The 25,143-nt window shown below is 39.4% G+C and overlaps 2 protein-coding genes and 1 long non-coding RNA gene across 3 annotated transcripts; 2 read left to right on the top strand and 1 right to left on the bottom strand.

Moving 5' to 3' along the window:
• Positions 1–7,836, top strand: LOC105161627 (auxin response factor 19-like). Its single transcript, XM_088880465.1, has 14 exons — positions 1–874; positions 1,110–1,222; positions 2,306–2,404; positions 2,512–2,568; positions 2,692–2,847; positions 2,933–3,017; positions 3,125–3,215; positions 3,321–3,485; positions 3,610–3,732; positions 3,958–4,033; positions 4,151–4,292; positions 4,851–6,676; positions 6,792–6,982; positions 7,130–7,836. The coding sequence occupies exons 1-14, from the start codon at positions 817–819 to the stop codon at positions 7,263–7,265; spliced, it is 3,318 nt and encodes a 1,105-aa protein (XP_088736591.1). The 5' UTR covers positions 1–816; the 3' UTR covers positions 7,266–7,836.
• A 198-nt stretch (positions 7,837–8,034) lies between these two features.
• LOC110011972 (uncharacterized) lies at positions 8,035–9,759 on the bottom strand. The gene is made up of 2 exons (XR_002287059.2): positions 8,867–9,759; positions 8,035–8,562 (listed from the first exon to the last, which is right to left on the bottom strand). It is a non-coding gene; the product is annotated as an uncharacterized LOC110011972 (long non-coding RNA).
• Positions 9,760–10,410: 651 nt separating this feature from the next.
• LOC105161626 (proteasome subunit beta type-6) lies at positions 10,411–14,807 on the top strand. Its single transcript, XM_011079363.3, has 8 exons — positions 10,411–10,613; positions 10,728–10,804; positions 11,551–11,606; positions 12,268–12,340; positions 12,925–13,036; positions 13,795–13,868; positions 14,172–14,246; positions 14,541–14,807. Exons 1-8 carry the CDS (start codon positions 10,508–10,510, stop codon positions 14,670–14,672), a joined length of 705 nt encoding a protein of 234 aa, XP_011077665.1. The 5' UTR covers positions 10,411–10,507; the 3' UTR covers positions 14,673–14,807.
• Positions 14,808–25,143: the final 10,336 nt, after the last annotated feature.

Here is a 25,143-nt window from a genome sequence, read left to right as displayed (position 1 = left end):
AGAAAGAGAGAGTGGAAATAGTTTTTCATGTAGAGAGAGAAAACAAGGCAAAGAAAAGCAAGAAAGAAAGAGAGAGAAAGATGCATAAATTAAGGAGCTCTCATTATTAATAGCTCAGTGGCAGTAAAATAAAAGGAAAGGTGTGAACTCTGAGGAGAGAGAGAGAGAGAGAGAGTAAGACGAGGTTGAAAGCGGTGCCTGCAAAAGGGCTTTGAGAAGAACAATATTTACAAGAAGAGAAAGAAAGCAGTATATGTATGTATATGTGTGTATATATATAGAGAAGAGAGAGAGAAGAGATAGAGAGAGTGTGTGTGTGTGTCTGGGAGGTGTAGTGTGGCTAAGGGGGCAATTAAAAGTGAAACTGCAGCATTTGGTCTCTGCTATACTCAACATCCCTTCCTTTTCCAAAGCTCCTCTTGTCTCCCCCCTTTCCCCAATACCAAAACCCACTTTCTCTCTCTACCTCGCCGGAAAATATTCTCTCCGGCGCCGGCCAACTGCCCTGTAAAGCTCATCCCACCCTTTTCCTCTTTTGCCCACTAGCTAAAAAGACTTTGCCTTTCTCCATTTTCACTTTTTCAAAAACTCTTCTCTTTAGCTAGCTGAGGAAAAAGAGGAACAAGAAAGGTCGTCATCTGTTCAATCCACTTCCAAGAGTCTCACAATATTATTTTGTCTTGATTTTTTGTATTGATTCCCAGCCATTCTTCGCCTGATTATTCTCCGGCGAGATGATACTCCGGTGACGAACTCCTGCCGTTTATTTCAGCTCCAAAAACTAGACTTCCTAGAGGGGGAGATAAACAAGACAAAATGAAGACGCCAACCTCCGGCACCGGAACTCTGCCGGGAAACGCCTCCGCCGCTGAAGGTCGTTCTCTTTCACTACTTTTTAGCCTAATATGTCGGAAAAGATTCTACATTTGGAAAAATCGCCACTGAAAACAATTAATCCAAGATTTTTCCTTTTATTTCTGGGTTTTCTAGTTCTCAACCAAGATTCTTACTAAAACATTTTTCTGGGATTTTGATTTGATTTCTGTTTATATCTATATGGGAACAAGAAAGAAATTTCCGACACGTGTGAAATGAATGGGAAATGGCAGGTGTAAAGAAGAGCATAAATGGTGAGCTATGGCAAGCGTGCGCCGGTCCACTGGTAAACCTGCCGGCGGCGGGGACCCACGTCGTCTACTTTCCTCAAGGCCACAGTGAACAGGTTATTTCCTCTTTACTGCTGCTCGGATCCATCTCCCATGGGCTGTGGTGAAAGCTGCTAACTTGCGCAGCTATGGTTTCATTTGCTTGACGTTCACCCCCCTTTCTGTCAGTGGCTGACTTGCAGCAGCATAATCTGGTCACATGCAGGGATTCCGTAATTGTCATTATGATTTGAACCCTTATTTTTTTTATATATTCGTGGAGCAATCCTTGCTATTGTGAGCTGGTGGTGGGTAGAATAATTAATTGGAGTATGAGATGTGAGTGGGGTTAGTTTGCAGAAATGGGCTAACGTCTAAGGTTAAAAGGTAGTGAAAGGGAGTTGGGGAGCTTAAAAAAGACAAGAGTAAAAGAGACAATCAATACTCTGTGATCCATGCTAACGTGCGCCGTTATGCCGACGGATGAGGACTTTTCCTTTTTTCTTTTATTTTTTTTTTCCGAAGGGGCGGGGGGGGGGGGGTGTTTCGAGGAAAATCCTTGTAATACCAAACAATGTGAATTAGATTGTATTAGCAGTGGGACCTATGTTACACTGATATTATGTTGTGTAGATGATATTTTCACACTCGGGTCATATAAAATTTTCTGGTCATCCCGTATCACGTTAGCTATCGTATATTTACCGATGGCATTACAATTTTTACCTCCATACGACACAACCGTAAATTTGGTTTGGTTAATCTTTAATAGTGTGCGTATCCAATGAGGAAAGTGCCTCTTAAGCTTAGGATGACTGATGACATTAGTTGGACGTAACATGGAGTTGTTGATTAATTTGGTTTATCATCGTTCGCCCTCCGCATGCAAATCTGATCTGTTAATTGGATACAATAGGTTAAATATATTAACGGAGTCACGATTTACTGATAATTTTTTTTCCTGTTTTAGTTGTTACTGTTGTCCTGCTAAAGTATACTCTAAATGTTAAAACTCTTAGACTTGCGTTTGTGGACAAGACTGCATAATCTTATCATAAGCTAAGTTTCACCTGTAAATATGTAGTTCTTGTGCACGTAAGCTAATTCTTGATGTAAACTGCTATTTCTTCTGCTGATGCGTTCAAGCTTTGAATTTTCAGGTTGCTGCATCCATGAAAAAGGATGTCGACGCACAAATCCCAAACTATCCAAATCTTCCAGCAAAACTGCTATGCCTCCTTCACAATGTCACTCTGCATGTATGCTTGGTTCAACTAACGCTTCCTTCCGAGCATTACAATTTCATTTCTCATTTTCTTGTTTTTGGTATCAGTAATAACTTTTATCAATTTTTGGTGTCTATTAGGCTGATCTTGAAACAGATGAAGTATATGCCCAGATGACGCTGCAACCAGTGCCTTCGGTAGGTTTCTGCCTTGGCTGAGAAATATTTCGATAAATGTTGTGTCGTATGGAGGCGACAAGTGGTCGTGAAATGATAGAAAACACGGCATTTTAACCTACTCTGTGTCCATTTGATCTGCAGTTTGACAAGGAGGCTCTATTGAGATCAGATCTATCGATGAAAGCGAATAAACCCCAGACGGAGTTTTTCTGTAAAACCTTGACCGCAAGTGATACAAGCACTCATGGGGGTTTCTCTGTGCCTCGTCGTGCTGCAGAAAAGATTTTCCCTCCTCTGGTTAGTAAGAAGAGTTGTTATCTCCTTTATATTCCTTAATAATTTTTGAAGTATCTTATGTTTGAGATTGCTCATCCCGTTCTAGGACTTCACAATGCAACCGCCTGCACAAGAGCTCGTGGCCAGGGATTTGCATGATAATGTGTGGACGTTTCGCCATATTTACCGGGGTAAGTCCTCCTGGTGTTTTCATTCTTTAAAAACTACAGATTAAGGTTCACCTCCGTAGTCAAGCATTTCAGTATATTAATTCTCCGAATTGGTGGTTTTAACTTAGGACAACCAAAGCGTCACTTGCTTACAACTGGATGGAGCCTTTTTGTTAGCGGAAAGAGGCTGGTTGCTGGTGACTCGGTCTTATTTATCAGGTAAAGAAGCAAGTTACTGAAAGACTTCTTTTCTTGAATTTTATCCAAAATTCTAAAATGACAGAAAGTGACAAATAATTATCAACATTTCACCTATGCCAACAGAGACGAAAAGCAGCAGCTTCTCTTGGGCATAAGACGAGCCAACAGACAACCACCTAATTTGTCATCATCTGTTTTATCAAGTGATAGCATGCATATCGGGATCCTAGCTGCAGCTGCCCATGCTGCTGCAAATAATAGCCCTTTCACCGTCTTTTACAATCCAAGGTTATTGGCTGATATTTCATATCATGCTATTGTTGAAGTTGGTTGATGTATGGGCATGTAGCATCTTTTGCCTATCCCGAGGTTTCTTTCCTAGCGTTCTAATTTAATTCTGAATATTGAGCAGGGCAAGTCCATCGGAGTTTGTCATCCCTTTAGCCAAGTACTATAAAGCCGTTTGCAGTAACCAAATATCTCTTGGCATGCGCTTCCGCATGATGTTTGAGACGGAAGAATCAGGGACAAGAAGGTAATGATGACCTTTTTATGCTCATACAGTCTACTGTCTGTCCTGCAAAAAACACAGAAAATTTAACTTAATTAGAATTTCTAGCTTATGAAACATCATGCTATGTGGCATTGTTAAATATGACTTCCATAGCTCACTTGATGAACTCTATACTATGTTCAGCATAAAATAAGACTCCAGAGATAGTACGTTGTTGAATATTTGTATGATCCCGACATTCTGCAGATATATGGGTACAATAACTGGAATAAGTGACCTGGATCCAGTCCGATGGAAGAATTCCCAGTGGCGCAACTTACAGGTAAGATGGTTCAAGTGCACTCCCTTTGCCAAAGAAGTCCCCGTTTCATTTGAAAAATGCTGCGCCTGGTTATAATAGATATATATGTCAGATGCTCACTTAATATTCTATGAGCAGGTCGGCTGGGATGAGTCGACTGCTGGTGAGAGGCGTAATCGCGTTTCCATTTGGGAGATCGAACCTGTAACTGCTCCATTTTTCATCTGTCCTACGCCCCCTTTCTTCCGTTCAAAGCGCTCCAGGCAACCAGGAATGCCAGGTAAAAGAGGGTTGGCAACTATTCTGCAACATAACATCTAAAATCTACAGTAGTTTTGTTCCCGTTCCGTTCTTATTTTCTTTTGTTTTTCTTTGTGGTGCGTTTAGTGGGATTGGTCATTGAATACTACCCCTTCGTTTGGCATTCACTTTCCAAGGAATCTCTTCATGACTTCTAATCATATTAGTTGGACCTTTTCTATTGCTCCTGAGTAGTTATCCTGACAAAAGTAGGCTGTGCAAAAAATTAGAAGTAAATGTGGAAGATGGTGGGGGAAGTTGATTAAATATTTCTATCCATTCAAAAAAAGTTGTGTGGTGAGTGACATAGGACAGGCTTTATGGGTTAATATGCTCCTCTCTTTTTATTGTCCTTCCCTTGGTCAATGTTTGACCTGCAAAGGTATCTTTGTTTTGGGCCTAGAAAACTGCATTCTTTTTCATGTTTAATGATTAAAGCATAGAACTTCATCCTGCAAAAATCAAATCGAGATTCAGCCTCACAATGATTTAAGAATAGAAGACTTCTAACATATATCTGCTATGTTTCTCCATGCAGATGATGACTCTTCTGATCTGGACAGCCTATTTAGGAGGACAATGCCGTGGCTCGGAGACGAATTCGGCTTAAGAGATCCCCAAGCTCTCCCTGGCCTGAGCTTAGTCCAGTGGATGAACATGCAGCAAAATTCTTCCCTGTCCAACTCAATGCAACCGAACTATGTTAACCCTTTACCTAGTTCTCTTCTGCAAAACGCTGCTGGTACAGATATTTCCCGTCAATTAGGCCTGCCGGGGACTCAAATTTCTCAGCATAACAACTTACAGTTCAATGCACAGAGACCTAACCAACCAGTTCAGCAACTAGATCAGCTCCAAAAGCTACCATCGTCCACTTTAAGCCCTTTAAGCTCAATTACTCAGCCGCAACAGCAGTTGACTGATGTTGCTCAACCACCAAGACAAAGTTTGGTTGGTCAAAATTTACCTGCAAGCCAAGTTCCGTCCCAGATTTTGCAGTCACAGAGTCCCATCCAAGCCCAGAATGTTCTGCAGCAGCAACAATCTCTTGTAAACCATCAGCTTCAGAGAAATCTCTCCCAAAATCTGCCCCAGCAGCAGGTTCTGAGTCACAGTCATCAGCAAAATCTGATGCCTTCTCAGACCCCTGATCATCTAAGCCAACAGTTGCAAATGCCAGATAACCAAATTCAGCTTCAGCTTTTACAGAAGCTCCATCAGCAACAGCAATTACTATTACATCAGCAGCCTGGTATGCAGCAATCTTCTCAACTGACACAACTTCAAGATCAGCAGAAGCAGCTTTTAGATATTCCACCAAACTTCCCGAGGTCTACAGCGATGAGCCAATTGATGGATTCCTCTCAAGCGACATCCAGTATGCATCCTCAGTCGCATGTTACTGGCCGGGAGATGACGGGGAATAATAGCCAAACAAATCTTCGGTTTGCCCAACCACCTAAGCAACAAAAGCTCCAGCAGTCTGGAATACTATCAGAATTGCCAGGACATGTCGGAAGTACCTTAAACTCAATAACGAATCAGCTTTCAGCAGGAAGCAACAGTATATTGACTGGAGCTGCTGGTGGAGGCCCATCTGCAGTTACAGATGATGTCCCGTCTTGTTCGACTTCACCATCCACGAACAACTGTCCAAATGTTGGTCAGTCCATAACGAATGGCAGAAACCACCGTGCAACAACAATGGTGGATGAGATTGCTCAGTCTTCTGTCGCTCGACTAAATTCAGGTGGTCTTGAGCCAATGTCTTCTAACAGTAACTTAGTGCAAGATTTGCAGCAAAATTCTGATGTTAAGCCTTCATTGAATATATCCAAAAGTCAGAATCAAGGATTTTTTGCAACACAAACATACCTCAATGGTGTTGGAACCCATATAGACTATTTGGATAGTTCATCTTCAGCAACATCAGTTCTTTCTCAGAATGATGGCCATATACCGCAAAACAACAACTCCATGTCTTTCAATTCTCAGTCAATGTTGTTTAGAGATGCAAGCCAAGATGGGGAAGCCCACGGTGACCCCAGGAATACCGTTGCATTCGGGGCTAACATTGACAATCAATTAGGGATGCCCATGATGCCTGAACCATTGATCACGAAAAACATGGTCGGATCAGGTAAAGACTTCTCAAGTAATATCTCGTCTGGAGGAGGACTGCTTTCCACCTACGAGAACCCCAAGGAATCTCAAGCTGAACTCTCACCATCAATGGTTTCCCAGTCATTTGGAGTTCCAGATATGGCGTTTAATTCTATTGATTCCACAATACATGATGGTAGCTTCATGAATACGGGTGCTTGGGCCCCGCCACAGATTCCTAGGATGCGGACATATACAAAGGTTGGTTGTTTATGAAATTACATAAATGTTGCAGAGGCATGTATCCAAATTACTGCTTTGTTCAATTTATTGTTCACGTTCTGCTTACCTAATCTGTTAAGTATCTTCTTGTTAGGTGTACAAGCGTGGAGCTGTTGGAAGATCAATTGATATTACACGTTACTCAGGCTATGATGAGCTCAAACAAGATCTGGCTCGTAGGTTTGGTATCGAGGGACAACTAGAGGACCGACAGAGAGTTGGTTGGAAACTTGTCTATGTGGATCATGAGAATGATGTCTTGCTAGTTGGTGATGATCCTTGGGAGTAAGTTTTGAACTCCCATTTCTTATTATGAATAGCAACATTCTCCAACACTGGAAATTTTCATTTTCTTCATTTCAAGCTTCTGTTGCATAAGTATAAATTGTTGCCGTGTCCCGGTATATTAATGTAATCATATGATGCATTCAGGGAGTTTGTAACCTGTGTACGTTGCATCAAGATCCTTTCCCCTCAGGAGGTCCAACAAATGAGCTTGGATGGAGATTTTGGAAACAGTGTCCTCCCAAATCAAGCTTGCAGCAGCTCTGATAACGGTGTCAATTAGTGGGACAATGGTTTTAATCTCATCTTCCACACTGAAAGCTCAATGATGGGACATTAGTAGGACTTCAGTTGCCCTATGCATTTACTACGGCAAAATTTCTGCCTGCCATAAGTTCAAAGTTGCGATCAACTCTTGGATGAGCAGCCATTATGGGTCAATGTGCACATAAAATGATTCCTTGGCAGGCAGGTCATCCTTCTTGATCTTTGGACCAAAAGACATTAGTTTGTGAGGAGTAGAGCACAGGGTAAGGCATCTTTACCTAGTCTTCTTTAAAGCTGATGAGCTGATTGTAGGACAAGTGGAGTAACCCTAGCATTAGATTTCTAGCTTTCAGGATATTGCTTGTTAGTCACCAGCAGGTCATTCCATAGTTCTCTCGCTTTGTTTCATGTGTAAAAACTTGCTTCCAGCTAAGTTGTATTGTAGAAAGAGCTTGAAATCTGTATGCATGGTATAGTTGCCAATTGTATATATGATGTTTCCTATAGCCTCTCAGTGAAATTGACAAGACTAATTGCTTGTATTAACAACAACTCATTCAATATTGATGATTCTTAGATATTTAGTACGGTTCTTGTATCTTAATTTGGTGATGACATAGTAAAAGATCATACCTTCATCAAAGTAACCAGTTTCCGTTGAAGCGATGTAACTTACAAAACAGATGCTTTATCTCAAAGCTAAGAGAAATGATTTGAATAGCAATCAACAAGTAAAATAATTTTAAACTCAATAAAATTTCAAAGTATTACTGCAATATTTCAACTAACAAGATCAATCACATGTCGGAATCACACATAGCATACTCAGTAAATATCAGAATTCTTACAATCAGAAGAACAAAGCAATGAAAATGATACATTACATCAAACTGAAAAACAACAAATGCACCAAACTAATGCATTGTCCACTAAACTAAAGTGGTTTTCGTTAAGAAGCTCATCAACCACCAGATTAAAAATTGAATAGGGCACACTTAGCAGCAATTTAGAGGAACTTTAAAAGTACAAGACATATCACCTACTGTAGAAGCTAGTCTTTTTCATGGCGATGTTTCCTGCTCTTCTTTTCAGACCGCTTCTTATCCCTACCCACTCGCGAATCATCTGAATCACTGATGTCGGAATCAGAGTCTGAATATGCTTTCCTACTCCTCATTTTATGCCACAGATCAGCAACAATCATTAGAAGAATCATCATCTGAATGATGGTGACTCCTCCTCCTCTTCACCTTCCTACTCTTCCTCTTTCTTTGCCTGCACTTCAATTCTTGCAATTTATACCTGCAATTTACCTAATTCAGAAAAGTGCATTCAATTCCTTAAAAAGAAAAACAAAAAAGAAATAGAAAAGCGTAATCCAATTACCCATACAGCTCAAAAGGAACATGAGATAAAAAAGTAAACCAAAATCCAAAATGCTATGAATACATGGGGTGGTTAACAGAAAGCAATGAACACTGGGTTAGATTTGTATTTACTAAGGTATTTTAGCAAAAGCCTAAGAGACAAGAAACATAAATCACACAAGACGCCTCAACCTTTAACAAAGTTAGCATAAAAACTTGTAATGGATTTTGATTACTTCATTAAACTTACTTCTCTTCCAAAAAGTTAAAGCTAGTGTCTCCTTCCAGTAAAGGAATCGTTCACTTTCTAAAGAAGAGCCACAGGAACAGCTGTGCCATTTATCAAGCAACACCACAGATTCAACAACTAATAGGCCTAATATCCTGGAGACTGCAATACCAAAACCACATTACTAGGACACTGTTACCACTCAAATTCCACATTCTTTTTGCACGTCGATGTTATTTGTCATCGAGCACAAGCCCATCTCATCCTCCCACATATCACTGTATTGTTGCACCACTTTGTTGGTGAAAAACGGAACGGTCATGATATGGCGCATCTTGCGCCAATGCTCGCCGTAGATTGTGAAGACCATGTCCTAGTCGTTGGCCGTGAATATGTCGAACACGATGTTCCTTAGGCGGGAGCCAAACTCTACCCCTTGTGTGTGTAGGACTTGGTTTGCAAGCTCAGGGTTGGATACCACTACAAGGTTTTTTGAGCCGAGTTTGAGCAAGAACACGGGGCCGTATGTCTTGGACATAGCGGCGAGGAGGTGGTGGTTCAAGTCGTTGCCGACTTGGAGCCAGTTGCCGAATAAGGGGAGGGGCGTTGACCCTGGTGGAAGGTTGATGGTGGTGGTGGAGTTGAGAAAGTGAATGATGAGGGGAAATAAAGGGAGAAGGAGCGTGCAAAGTTGTAGAGAGAAAGGGATGTGTATGTTTTTGGTGCATGAGATGAAGGCAATTGTGGCTAATGTGCGAAGGGAGGTTTTCTTGAGAAGGCCCATGTTCTTTTCTAGTGTGTTTTGTGTGTGTGTCTGTCTTGGGCGAGTGGACCATATATATAAGGGAATACATATTGCATGGTGGGAAGTTGGTGAGGGATTCTAATGGTTTTGGGGAAATCTATGGGCTTTCTTCTTGCAATCTAGGTAGGAATAGAGCCATTCTTGAAGTCAATTGTGGTTGGTGGCTGAAATCCCAACTGCAGCAGCTATCTTAGCTAATGCTTACATTTGTTCACTTGGCTTCCAATTGTTGACAAATTGAAATTTTTGTTTTTGTTTTGAATTCTATTACATCTTCAACACCTTTCGATCAATTCATAGTTGCTAAAACATAGATGAGTGTGATTGTTGAGGAGTAAGTATGAATTAAAGGCTGTTGTCTATAACTTAACATGCCTAGCTTCCATGAAGGGGACTCTAATTAATTTATCCATAATTTTTTGTTTATATGCATTTAAAATTAATTTTTCTTCAATCAATTATTTTATACATAAACTTTTATTTAATTATTAAAAATTTAAATTATACACACAATAGAGCGTACTTCGATTACGAATTTATATTTTTTAAGATAACACATAGCCCACAGAAAATTTATTTTATAGGTTTTCTTTTTTTCTTTTTTTTTTGGTTTATAATCTAACTCTTTGTGTGAGGATATGATAAAAGCCTTAATTAAAACTCCCCTAAGAAGGGCCAGTCAACAATTAATAAAAGTTGAGGGGTCAATATGTAATTAAAAACTGGTACATCAGTGCTGCTTCCGCTGCACGAAACTCGCCTTATATACTTTCCGCTTTTCCAATTTTTCCCTCAATTTGTTTGGGAGAATCATCTGTTACTATTCCAGTTTTGAGCTCAATCGATCCGTCTCCACCATGGATTCAGGCGATGTCAACGCGCCACACTCAATGGGTACGACCATAATCGGCGTCACCTACGACGGCGGTGTTGTTCTCGGTGCAGACTCTCGCACCAGCACCGGTAACCCCGCGCCCAAAAAATTTCTTCTGGATATGTGGATCGTTTTCTTTTTTCCTTCGTATAATGCTAGGGTTTCTTGTTATTGCGAAGTTTGAAGTATATATGTTTTTGTAGGAATGTATGTGGCGAATAGGGCATCCGATAAGATCACGCAGTTGACAGATAATGTCTATGTCTGCCGCTCTGGCTCAGTAAGAATTTACTTTGCTAACCTTTCTATTCGTTTTTTTATGGAAAAGATAGTTAATTATTCACTGATTGCTATCTTCTGTTTGCATTGCTCCTTTGATTTCCCTTGTTTATGGTTCTAGTGTATAACTTTGTCGACTGTTTAGGCCTTAAAATTGCTGGAATGAAAATCTTTGCTGCTTTTGAAAAATGGTTTTCTGAATTGAGTTTATGCTCTTTGGTGAGAAATTTATATGATGAAAGGACGAGCTTGGCAAAGAAAAGAAACTGAAAAATGTTAGGACATTGCTGATGGTGAACAATATTCAGTTAGGATTGGCTTGAGATATTTTTTTTTCTCTTATAGCTTCATTTAATATATTTTGTGTGCATAATGACTCATGGAGGGAGATTTGCAGCATATTTTTGCTTGTTAGTAACATCATCACAAGTTAGTTCTGATTGTAGATTTTTCTTGATTGGAGTTAGTGGAGTGAGGCTGGATATGCCTGCATTATGTTATTATAGTGACATGGCTTTTGCACCTTACAAAAGCTAGTCCTTAGTTTTTTTTTCCAACTGGTGAGAAAAAGAATTGATATTCGTGTTACTGTTTCAGTTGAAATGATTCTAAGATGCATTCGTCCAGGAAGTTAAAGATTTGCTGGATGACATGAAGAAAATTAATTGATCATATCTTTTTCCCCCCCATTGCAAAACGTTACTTTCTTGCTCCTAATTGACGCCTTTTGCAATATTCTTTGATCAGGCAGCAGATTCACAAATTGTTTCAGATTATGTACGTTACTTTCTCCACCAACACACGTAAGTCTGCTTAATATTCACTCTATGAAGTAGCATGATCCTTCATTGTTAGTTGCCTTACTGTTCTCATGCGACCTTACAGTGTGATGGATCTATTGAAATTCCAGACTTGTCTGTTTTCTCATGTATCTGACATTTATGACTTCCTATTCCCTGTAGCATTGTGCCTTTCAGGGTTATACAAATGGTTAGGTAGCTAAACTTCGTTGTCTTTATCCATAGAGGATAAAGAGACTTGAAGGAAACTGCAACCGAGATTTATACTCATCTGACCATAAGCTGAATTAGAAATGAAATAAATGTGACTTTGTTCCTTTTTAATTGAGAATGTTGGATTCTATGTTACTAATTCTATTACAACTTATCCATTGGCATAACATGCTATGTCGTCATGACCTCTACACTACTTTATATGAACTAACTAACGCACCTCGTATGGGAGAAGTTCTTCCAGGACTGCAAAGGAGAATCTGTAGCGCTACATGCATGACCAACAAAACAAATTTTAAGCTTTCACTTGTCACTTTGTTCTCTGACTGATGGTTGCAGCTGTTGGACTCATTTTTGGCCTTTTGTGGGTCTATGACTATTAGCTCCTCTTGTTGGAATTGATACTTATCTCAAAAATATTAATGAAGTTAAAGTCTTATCTTTAATGCAGGATACAACTTGGGCAGCCTTCCACTGTAAAAGTTGCTGCAAACCTTGTCAGATTATTATCTTACAACAACAAGGTTTATTAATAATTTCTTGTCTCCAAGTTGTTATTCCATATAACTTTACAAGTTGAGAAGTATATCTAGCAACGAAAATGGTTCTTTCTATTCATAACATCTGGAAGTTAACAATTTCTGTTAATATAAAAGATATTGGTCGGTTTATTTGGAAAAGGGGTATGAAATCAGAATTTGTCAGCATATTTCTCTTAGAGAAAGTTGAATCGGTTGCTTCCATGCGAACAAGATCCACTTAAAAGAATTAGTATGTTTATTCTTTTTTATGGAACCAATGAAATGGTAATCGATTTATTTCTGCCACATTGATTCCTCTTAAGACAATAGCAACACGCAACATCAAAGAGGATGCTCCTTAGCTTCTTGCCATGGTAATGAATATTTCAGAACTGTTTTTTCCTTGGCTGTGCTGAATTTTATAATTTTGGTAAGAATTATACAGCCTATTCTTAAACATATCAATCATATACAAATATCTCCCTTTTAGCTTTATGAGATCTGCTATGCCTCTTAGCTATTTGTTCTAGTTGGCTGCATATGTTGTTTTCCTGTCTTGAATAAATGTTATTCTATTGATTGTGCAGAATATGCTGCAAACTGGCTTGATTGTTGGTGGATGGGATAAGTATGAAGGGGGTAAAATTTATGGAATACCTTTGGGAGGAACAGTTTTAGAACTGCCTTTCACTATTGGAGGTGCGCTCTTATCACTCTTTCCTTTATGCTTGTCTTGTGTCTGGTTTTTCAGCTCTTGCCACCACGGAGTTCCCATTAAGTATATATTCCTTAAACTACAAGCTAAGCTGTTTTATCTGATTGTTTCTAAAATTACCGGAATAACAAATTTTTACTGGGCATGAGTACCAGTATGGTTATGGAAAATAAGTTGGCTATCTTAACCCATACCTAAAATAAGATACTGGTTTGAGTATACTTTTTACTGGGCATGAGTCCCAGTATGGTTATACCCAACATAAGTTGGCTGTTGCACATCCCAATTTAACTCATGAATGATATCAGTAAGTCTCTTGGTAGTGAATGATCTGAACTTTTTTACGCAATCCCATGTTGATTTATACACTGAATCAAGGATAAGCAATCTCTAATTCTTAATTAGATAGATGTTATGGGACTTAGATGCCTGAAAGGTGCAGCCTAGTTATTTTAATACTAGATCAATAATTTATTTGTACCCCAACTTTGGAGTTGTCTCAGATTTCAGTGGGCCCCAAATTTTTTAGATGGCCAAGTGGACCCTTATCTTCTACTTTAAGTTATTCTGGAGATCCGTCAAGCTATATGCCCTACTGTTTTATAGCATTTAAAGAAACCTTAGCTGAATTATCCTTGGGTAAAGCCTTGGACTTGTTGCCACTGTTTTATGGTTGACTTGGTGAAATATTTCTAACCCATTTGTAGAAGCAAGTATATTTGACAAGCCTTTTATATTTCAGGATCTGGCTCGTCCTATCTGTATGGTTTCTTTGATCAAGCATGGAAGGAAGGGATGACGCGAGAAGAAGCTGAGGTTTGTATATTACGTATCATTGTCAATGAAGTTACACAATTCAGCTTTCATCAGAGTTTCCTAACACGATGATATACATAAGCACATTATACTGGGTGCTAGAGCAGTTTTGTAGACCCCCGCCTGTTTCTCTTTTCTTCTTCCTTCGTGGGAAGGGATGTGAAATACATCGTCAAAAGTTGGGTCCTGCAGTATTGTCAGAACAAGAGCGAACACCCTCCACTGTTGGTTTTCTGCATTATGATCAAGCTATATGAATATAAGACATTGCTTAATTTTGTGTTTACTTTGATGTTTCTCCAGCAATTAGTTGTGAAGGCAGTCTCACTTGCCATTGCTCGGGATGGTGCCAGTGGTGGTGTTGTTCGGACAGTGACTGTGAGTTGCTTCTCATTATGAACTACTTCTTGTATTAGTGATCCAACCTCGTCTTAAATTGGGAACTACTCGTAGCATGCTTATGAATATCATATCCTTACCTTCAGTATTTTGTTACTAAGATTTTCACCAACTCTATGTCAAGGTTGTAACATACTGTTAATTCATATACTAGCCAATATCATGAGAAGTAATTAATTGGCTCAAACCATCAAATGGTATTGGTGCAGCATTTAAGGAAAATTCTGTACCTAGTCTTGCATAAACCTGATTGTTGTGAATCCTCGTTTGCAGATCAACAAAGATGGCGTTACTAGAAAGTTCTATCCTGGGGACACCCTCCCTCTATGGCATGAAGAAATGGAACCACAGAATTCACTGTTGGATACTTTATCAGCTGCAAGTCCTGAACCAATGGTCAGTTAAATGGAAGCCATTTCAGACAGCTGCAGTTTTCTGGCAGTATGTGCTCATCAGCCAATTGCATATGCCGGACTTCATCTATCTGTTGCGTCTCGGTGTACTCTCCTAGAATTAAATTAATTTGTTGGTGGTTCATGATTTTCCAGCAAAACTGTGTTGTACTGAGATTTACATTTGTACCTAACTACTGCTGCTTTGTTACTTTGTTACTGCATGCTGAAATTAAGTATTGCTATTGGGAGACATTTTTTCAAGATTAAAAAATTTACTTTATGCTATTCAATGCTCACAGATTTGTTACTCAGTTTACCTATTTTACACGGTCTATTTCAATGCATCTTTGCTATTTTTGGATAATAGAAATTTGGGCAGGTGAATGATTAGTTCTTTATCTGATAAACAATAAGCAAAATGTAAGCACAAGCATGTGTCAAGTATCAGCTATAACATATATAACTGATTAATTGTTCCTGAGCAAAAAGGACCATTCTTCCTCTTCCATGCGAGTACCCAAAAGTCAATGTGATACTACAGAAACTACCATTTGATTCAAGAGTGAAAATTATAGAGACCACTATTAGTAGGAAGGAAATCAAAATGGCTAAACACACCAAAGCCAGGGTTCAAAACTATAACATTTTGTAGTGGTCGCTGGCGACCAATTCAAGAATTGATTAGCAGATCATAACAACCAAGGCATTTATCAGATTTTATCAATCCTCCACTCAAATTATCTCAATATGTCCCCTCTAGTAAAGTAAATCAATCCAAGACCACTCTTGCTAACAAAATATATTGAAAGGACAAAAGAAGAGGGACAAAAGGAGAGAGCGCATTGTCCCTCTTCTTTTGTCCTTTCAATATATCTCGTTAGCAAGAGTGGTCTTGGATTGATTTACTTTACTAGAGGGGATATAGTGAGATAATTTGAGTGGAGGATTGATAAAATCTGATAGATGCCTTGGGTGGTTATGATCTGCTAACCAATTCTTGAATTGTTCGCCAGCGACCACTACAAAATGTTATAATTTTTAACCGTGACTTTGGTGTGTTTAGCTATTTTGATTTCCTTCCTGCTAATAGCGGTCTCTATAATTTTCCCCCTTGAATCAAATGGTAGTTTCTGTAGCATAACCTTGATTTTTGGGTACTTGCATGGAAGAGGGAGAATGGTCCTTTTGCTCAGCAACCATTAATCAGTTATATGTGCTTTAGCTGATGCTTGACTCATGCTTGTGCTTAAATGTGGCTTACTGTTTATCAGGTAAAGAACTAATCATTCACCTGCCCAAGTTTCTGTTATTTTTCTACCTTCAGGTGCTTATGGACAGTTTCATACATATTGAGTGGTAAGAGTGTCCTAGTAATGTGGTTTTGGTATTGTAAAACCAGGATATTAGGCCTATAAGTTGTTGAATCTGTGGTGTTGCTTGATAAATGGCACAACTGTTCCTGTGGCTCTTCTTTAGAAAGTGAATAATTCCTTTATTGGAAGGAAACACTGGCTTTAACTTTTTAGAAGAAAGGTAAGTTTCATGAAGTAAACAAAATCCATTACAAGTTTTTATGCTAACTTTGTTAAAGGTTGAGGCGTCTTGTGTGATTTATGTTTCTTGTTGCTTGGGCTTTTGCCGAAATGCCTTAGTAAATACAAAGCTAACCCAGTGCTTATTGCTTTCTGTTAACCATCCCATGTATTTATAGCTTTTTTGGATTTTAGTTTACTTTCTGATCTCATGTTCCTTTTAAAGCAGTGTGGGTACTTGGATTACCTTGAAGATACTTTTATATTTTTTTTTGTTTTTCTTTTTAAGGAATTGAATGCACTTTTTTGAATTACGTAAATTACAGGAATTGAAGTGTAGGCGAAGAAAGAGGAAGAGTAGGAAGGAGAAGAGGAGGAGGAGGAGTCACCATCATTCAGATGATGATTCTGCTGATCTGCGGCATAAAAGATGGAGCAGGAAAGGATATTCAGACTCTAATTCCGACGTCAGTGCTTCAGATGATTCGCGAGTGGGTAGGGGCAAGAAGCGGTCTAAGAAGAAAAGCAAGAAACATCGCCATGAAGAGGACTAGCTTCTACAGTGGGTGATATGTCTTGTGCTTTTAAGGTTCTTCTAAATTGCTGCTAAGTGTGCCCTATTCAATCTTTAATCTGGTGGTTGATGAGCTTCTTGATGAAAACCACTTTAGCTTATTGGACAATGCATTAGTTTGGTGCATTGCTGTTTTTCAGTTTGATGTAATGTATCATTTTAATTGCTTTGTTCTTCTGGTTGTAAGAATTCTGATATTTACTGAGTATGCTATGTGTGATTCCGATATGTGATCGGTCCTGTTAGTTGAAATATTGCAGTAATGCTTTGGAATTTTATTGAGTTTAAAGTTGTTTTACTTGTTGTTTGCTATTCGATGCTTTGGGGGAAGCCTACCTGTGGGCATCAAGAAGAGCTTAACTATTGTTTCTCTTTTGAACTCAGTGCTATTATTGGAGCGAAGAAGGTTGCAGCATGTCCCAGTGTGTTTTATATATGTAATTGTATTAGGGCAATGAGTTTGTGATTAATATTATTTAGTTTCTGAATCAACCTCTCTGAAAATCATGATGTAGTGTAGCCGGTTTCTGTTGAGATCATGATGTCAAGGAATATGTTTTTATATGTTCTAATCAGTTACTGCATTTCTTTTTCAATTTTACTGACCACAAACTTGAAAAGTTTTTCTGAATGATGCCCCCTCCTTGTTCCGACTTTTCCATTTTTCTTGTCTGTGCATCTTTTTTTTTGTGTGTGTGAGTGTGTGTGTGTGTGGGGTGTGTGTGTGTGTGTGGGGTGTGTGTGTGGTGTGTGTGTGCATGTGTGGGGTGTGTGTGTGTATGCGTGTGGGGTGTGTGTCTGTGTGGGTGGGGGGGTGTGTGGGGGGGGGGGGGGGAGGGGTGTGGGTGGGTGGGGGGGTTTGTGTGTGTGTGTCATGATAGAACATATTTTAGTTCCATTATGAACATAGAAGAAGTGAGGTGTTGCTTTTATCTTCTGCGCCAATGAATGTCATCTGCGTTTTGTTACATTTGCCATTCTCCTTCAATTTCTAAGTCTTCATTTCTATATTCATAACCCTTTTTCTCGTGTAGTATGCCACCATATTTTCGCAACATTTTGTGCACATTGCGAGTATTGTTTGTCTTTGTGGTCTATTTATGTCTTTTGCAACATTTGCGTGCTTGCATAGATGTGTATTCTCATTTTTGTTTACCTGATGTGAAAGAGTATTTATTGAAATGAAGAGAAATAACAGGATAGTAGAGAGTGCATTGTTCCTCTTCTTTTGTCATTTCAATATATATCTCGTTAGCAAGAGTGGTCTTGGATTGATTTACTTTACTAGAGGGAATATAGTGAGATAATTTGAGTGGAGGATTGATAAAATCTGATAGATGCCTTGGGTGGTTATTATCTGCTAACTAATTTTTGAATTGGTCGCCAACGACCACTACAAAATGTTATAGTTTTGAACCCTGATTTTGGTGTGTTTAGCCATTTTGATTTACTTACTGCTAATAGCGGTCTCTATAATTTTCACCCTTGAATCACATGGTAGTTTCTGTAGCATAACCTTGATTTTTGGGTACTCAAATGGAAGAGGGAGAATGGTCCTTTTGCTCGGCAACCATTAATCAGTTATATGTACTTTAGTTGATACTTGACTCATGCTTGTGCTTACATGTGGCTTACTGTTATCAGGTAAAGAACTAATCATTCACCTGCCCAAGTTTCTGTTATTTTTCTACCTTCAGGTGCTTATGGTACAAATATCAAAAAAAGAAAATAATAATGGGACAAAGTGCAATTGGAGGTGTCTTCATTTTACTCAAAAAAAAAAAAAAGTTAAAAGAAAAGAAAGGGGCAACGCACTCAATATTTCCCCTTTTTCACGTATAGTCCACCATTTACTTCGCGTTTTGAAACGATAATTTTCGAAACACTTGACTATTTATAATCATTTTCTAGTAAACAAGAAAGCTTTTCAAGAAATAGAAAAATCTGCTGAAAGAATCGGAGTTTATTTGGGGATGCCTTCCCCTGATGATGAAGATGTTGGGTCGGACGATGATGAAGATGTTTGCAAAATAAGCTTGAATTAAAAACAGTTATATCTATTTTTACAATAACCAGAATTGCTTTAGAGCCACCATGAAGGCAAATAGAGTAGAATTCTTAACTCCACATATTGCAGCGACTATCAACTCTAATAAATTTGGGCAAATTAGGGGATGAAATTATGTAAAAGGTTTTAAAAAATTTGGCGTGTATTTCAAATCATCAAAAAATACATTAATTTCCCCTTTTTCTCGCATAAGTCCACCATTCACTGTGCGTTTTGCAATGGTAATTTTCGAAACTCGTGTGACTATTTATCAGATAAGTTGAAATTAAAAGCAAACATAGTTTTATAATCATTTCCAAGAAAATAAGAAAGTTCTAAAAATCGAAAACAAGAAAGCCCATCATAGTTTATAGGAAAATGTTAATTTAAAGTTAAATGGAATACTGATTTAGCCAGTGTATAAGTTACAGACTATTAGGTTGCATTTTATCTAAGCATTTGAAAGTAAGGCGCTGTGACATGAGATTTGGGAAATCTAAGTGACGAATAATCTGATTTTCAGCTTGTTTATTCAATGTTTAATTTCTTTTATGTCACAAATTTATGAAGAGAAAATGTTCTCAATCTCTTCTCTCCATAGTGCATTCCCTCTAGTCTCAGTTTTCCTCTTAATCTTTTTGGCCATCATGTGGAGATGTCTAGGAGGATGTGGTGTGTGATATAATCTTTGTTAGAGGCCATATTCTTATTACAATAATATTCTCAGTGACTCATGCTATAACTGGAATCACGCTTTAATGTTTTTTGTAGGAGGATCCAGCGCTCTTCCATCCTGAGAATAAGAATCAGAAGCCTTATGTGGCCAGAATTATGGTAAACTCTTCTTTATGCTCGAGATGCTCTAAGGAACATGGTGGTATATGCCAGAATTTGCTTTGCTGAATTATGTTGTATTGATACTTAAAGTTGCATTGGTGACCTTCTGGTAAGGGTTTTCACAAAGTTCTCCTAAAGGAAGTACAGTTGTCACCTTAAGTCATCCCCAGAACTTCCTTTCATCTAATTTTGTGAAGATTAAGTGCATATTCTTCAAATGATTGGTTATCTATATTCATGATAATGGTAGTCCCAACTCCCAACACCGCTCGGGGTTTAAAAATGATCTTTGTTGGCTTCTTTGAGGTGTGATGTCCGCCACATTCATTAAGATGTGTTATTTTACTTTCATTTTCCACTTCAGCATACAAAATGGCAAAATCTTGGCAGCGCATTAACGACCTTACACATCTATGGAAGCTCTAGGATAAAACTCATTTAATTAATGGATAAAGCAATGTAGAGTATTTCAAGCTCTCATATCAAATTTTGATGTTAACAGGCTATTGTGTATTTCTGGGAGCTACTCCAATTTCATGGAAGACCAAAAAGCAGACTGCAGTTGCTAGATCGTCAGCGGAGGCTGAGTATAGAAGTATGGCAGCTGCAGTCTGTAAGTTAACTTGGATCATGTACTTGTTAAATGACTTTGGAGTTTCAGTAGACACACCTGTACCATTCTTCTGCGATAATCAAGCTGCTTTGCATATAATGGCCATTCCTGTGTTCCATGAGAGAACTAAACACCTGGAGATCGACTACCACATTGTAAGGAACAAATACAAAGAAGGGATCATTCAACCTAATTATGTGATGTCTAAACAGCAAATTGCTGATATCTTCACTAAGCGGGAGGTGCTACTTTCCTTCATCTACGTTCCAAATTGGCTTGGTTTCTGATAAAATCAGAGATAAACTCCATGAATCACACAAACTAAAACTGAAGAGAATAAGAATTCACTCTCATTCATTCTGGAAAATGATACAGCAGACTTTAAATATGGATACAGAGGTCGGTGGAGGGAAAAATATCTGTTCAACTAACTACAACTGAATAACAGACTGGCTGCCACGTCAACAGCCACCTAAGCTACTAATTACAGCTAATAAAAGTGTGAATTATAATGATAGAAACGTTAGCAAGGGAAAACACATCTTCAGGGGAGTTCTTATTCTTCTGCAGAAACAGAGTCTGGAACTGGAGTTGCTTCTGTTGTTGTAATGGAGGATGAAGCTGACTTCAACATCCCCCCCTCAAGTTGGGCGTGGGTGAAGGAGCAAAGACCCAACTTGGACACAAAGGCAGCGAAGGACGGACCAGGAAGAGACTTAGTAAACATGTCGGCAATCTGCAACTTGCCTGAAATGTGTGAAGGAAGGATGAAGCCTGACTTGAACTTGTCACGAACCAAGTGACAATCAATCTCCAAATGCTTCGTGCGCTCATGGAAGACTGGGTTCGCGACGATGTGCAATGCAGCGTGGTTGTCGCAATACAAAGAAATTGGAGTCTGAACAGAAATTTGGAAATCTTTTAGGATATAAGAAAGCCATTGAAGCTCGCATACAGTGGCACCCAAACTTCGATATTCCGCCTCCGCTGTGGATCTAGAAACGGTGGATTGCTTCTTCGTCTTCCATGAAACAAGAGCATCACTCAAGAAGATACAATATCCGCTGAGAGATCTACGAGTATCCACACAACTTCCCCAATCCGCATCGCAGTATGCTGTGATCGTGGAAGAAACAGAAGCAGGGAGAAAGAGGCCCAAGTCTGGGCAGTCTGCTAGGTAACGTACAAGATGCATTGCAGCTTCCAAGTGGTCTTGGCACGGCTCGTGAAGAAATTGGTTCAGTTGTTGAGCCCCATAAGATATATCCGGACGAGTGAATCCCAAATAAAGGAGGCGACCGACTAATCTGCAAAAAGGTTCAGGATCTATCAATTTAGGAGAAGAGGAAGAGGAGAGTTTCAAACCAAGTGGAAGCGGAGTGGAAGCCGGTCTGCATTGATCAAGCCCTGTGTGAGCAATAAGGTCGCGAATGTATTTGTGTTGAGTGACCCAAGTCCCAGCAGGGGAGCGAGCAATTTCTAGGCCAAGAAAGTACTTGGCGTATCCCAAATCTTTAATACTAAAAACATCATCCAAAAACTGCTTAACCTCAGTGATGAGTTCCTCGGATGGACCTGTAATCAACAAATCATCAACATAGACAAGTACAATAACAAGGGAATCACCAGAACCTTTAACGAACAAGCAATAGTCATTCAAAGATTGTATGAAACCAAATTCAACAAGCTTGGAAGTAAGCTCTTGATTCCACTACCTCGATGCTTGCTTTAAACCATACAACGACCGTTTTAATTTACAAATTTTGCCTGAGGGAACATCATAGCCGGCTGGAGCTTCCATGAAGATGTCCTCGTCAATGAACCCATGAAGAAACGCGTTATTAATATCGCATTGATGTATAGGCCATTTCAAACCAGTAGCTACTATTAAAAACACCCTTACTGTAACAACCTTGGCAACGGGAGAAAACCGATCAAAGTAGTCGACTCCTTCAAACTTGATTATACCCTTTCGCAACGAGCCTCGTTTTGTAGCGTTCAACACTCCCGTCAGGGTTCAATTTAACTTTGTAAACCCATTTAGACCCAATCGATTTCTTACCAGGTGGTAAATCCGTAAGCTCCCAAGTGTGATTCTGTTCCAAGGCACGAAGTTCGTGTTGCATTGCTTGTCGCCACTCCTCATGTTCTTTGGCTTGACTGTAACAGCTTGGCTCTCGTATTGTGGACAGAGCAGCCTGAAATGCATAGTGAGAGGAGGTGAATTATAAGGAGGAAAATGAGAAGTATGACAAACGAAATCCCGAAGCCAAGAAGGTGGTTGTGTGATCCTCTGTGATCGCCTGAGATGAGTGTTGGAAGGAGGATTAGCTGATTGGTGGAAGGAAGTGGGAGACTCAGGCGACATGGAGTCAGAAGGAAGAGGATCACAATTCTCAGGAAAATCTACTGCAGCTTCAGGTGAAAATTCAGGAAAGTTGACAAATGATGGAAGAGGCAAGGGAGTCTGCATCTCTTTTCCTGCAGTAGTCTTAAAAGGAAAAACTGATTCATGAAAAATAACATCACGGGAAACAAAGGTTCTATTATTATGTAAGTCATATACCTTGTACCCTTTTTGGTTAGGCATATAACCCAAAAAAATACACTCAAATGACGGCTATCAAACTTAGTTCTTCCAGGATAAAAGTTTGAAGCAAAACAGAGGCATCCAAATGTTTTAAGACTTTCATAGGTAGGTGGTGATTTGTATAGGACCTCAAATGGGGATTTCCAATTTAAGGTAGAAGTAGGAAGTTTATTTATAATGTGAGTGGCAGTCAAGATGGAATCACCCCAAAATTGGTTAGGAAGATAGGATTGAAACATGAGTGCTCGAGCCACCTGTAGAAGGTGCCTATGTTTGCGTTCGACCACTCCGTTTTGTTGGGGTGTGTGGGTGCAGGACCTTTGATGACATACACCAGCATTTTGAAAGAAAAAAACACAACTAGAATTCACAAATTCGGAACTGTTGTCTGTCCTAACAGTTTTGATTTTGCAGCCAAACTGAGTAAGGATTTGAGCAAAAAAAACGGTCAAGGTATGAAGTGTTTGAGACTTATGATTTAGTAAAAAAGTCTATGTAGCTCTATAAAAATCATCTACGATTGTGAGGACATAACGAGCTCCTGAGAGTGTGGCCTGTCTGTAAGGCCCCCATATATCGATGTGTATGAGTTCAAAGCAAGAATCAGTGCTAGATTGACTACAACCAAAAGGAAGACGAGTTTGTTTAGCCAAAGGACAAACACTACAAACATGATTCTTGTCTGGTTCAGGAATATGTAAGGATTCAATATGTTTCATTACATCAGGGGACGTATGTCCCATCCTTTGGTGCCAAAGAGAGAAGTTATCAACATGTGAAGAAGAAAGTAAAGCATGTGCAGTATGTTCACTAGAACAATCAGAAGTAGGAATGAATGATTTGCTTCCCAAATAGTAAAGCTGCCTATGCTGCTTCCCTAGGGCCAAAATTTGCTTAGATCTCAGGTCCTGCACCACACAAAAGGAACCATAAAATGAGAATGCGACATGATGCGAACTGCAGAGTTGTGATACAGAAAGCAAGTTGTGAGCAAAGTTAGGAACAAAAAGCGCGTTAGTTAGAGTAAGGCTGGGACAAAGTTGAATGGCACCACTCTTTGTGGCTAGAGTAATGCTATTATCGGGTAGGCGTATTTGTTTAGGAGCATTGAGGGTGGTAAGGGATTGAAATAGCTTCACATTCCCACACATGTGGCAAGTAGCTCCTGTATCCACAATCCAAGAGTTAGCACTGAAATCAGTCGAAATACGACGGTCCATAGCCATACCTGCCATCTCCGTTACTTGGGCGAAATGTACATTAATAGGATCTTGAGGCACCTTGTTCTGGACCAAGCGTAAAGCCTCTAACAATTCAGACATCAGTTGGTTATTGCTGCAGTCTGAACTTCCCAACTTATCCTGTCCATTATCATCTGCACTAGTTACAGCATATGCTCTTCCCACATTACTCTGTTTTCTTCGTGAATCATGTAGTTCCTTGTACCATTCCGGAAACCCGTGAAGCCTGAAGCAATTTTCTTTGTTGTGTCCACTCTTATGACAATGTTCACAAAGAAGGCTGCGTTTGTCCATAGGTCCTTTGCGTCTCATGAATTGTCTAGGACCAGTATTAGGTGCAGCATACCTTTGTTCATAGGCTTTCATGGCAGAAGCCTCCCCTGCGTCCGAATACTCAGAATTAACCATCCGTTGCCTTTCTACCCATAACACCATAGAATAAGCCTTATTGACTAGCGGAAGCGGCTCTAGCACTAGAATTTGGCTTCGTATATTATCGTAGGAATCATTTAAACCCATGAGGAATTGGACAAGTTGACTAGCATCATTCTGTTCTGCCTTGAGTCTGTTACATCCACAAACACAAAGTCCGCACGAACAAACAGCTGGTGACATGAGACATAGTAACTCATCCCAAAGTTGTTTCAGTTTGGTGTAATAAGCTGTCACACTCATATTTCCTTGAGAAATTGAGCTAATCTCACGTTGAATTTTGTAAAGTAGAGTTCCATCACACTCGCCGTATCGAGCTTCGAGCTCCATCCAGAGGTCTCTTGATGTGCTCGCATACAGGTATGCGTTCACCAAATCTTTGGAGATGGTGCTTAAGATCCACGTTCGCACCACACAATCCGTAATCCTCCACTGTTTGTGTTGTGGAGTTCCAATTGCAGGTCTTATGTTTGAGCCGTCAATATAGGTCAGTTTATCCTTACTCTCAAGCGCCATTCAAACCGACCGACTCCAAGATAACCAATTGCTTCCATTGAATGGAGCAGAAACCATCACCATACCTTGAGTTTCCAGGTTTTGAACACGCAACGTCAT

Source organism: Sesamum indicum, linkage group LG5 (assembly GCF_026168435.1).
Source record: "Sesamum indicum cultivar Baizhima isolate 11 linkage group LG5, ASM2616843v1, whole genome shotgun sequence".
In the NCBI taxonomy this organism is placed as follows: Eukaryota; Viridiplantae; Streptophyta; class Magnoliopsida; order Lamiales; family Pedaliaceae; genus Sesamum; species Sesamum indicum.
The sequence above is the reverse complement of the archived record's forward strand: the minus strand, read 5'-3'. Positions and strand labels throughout refer to the sequence as shown.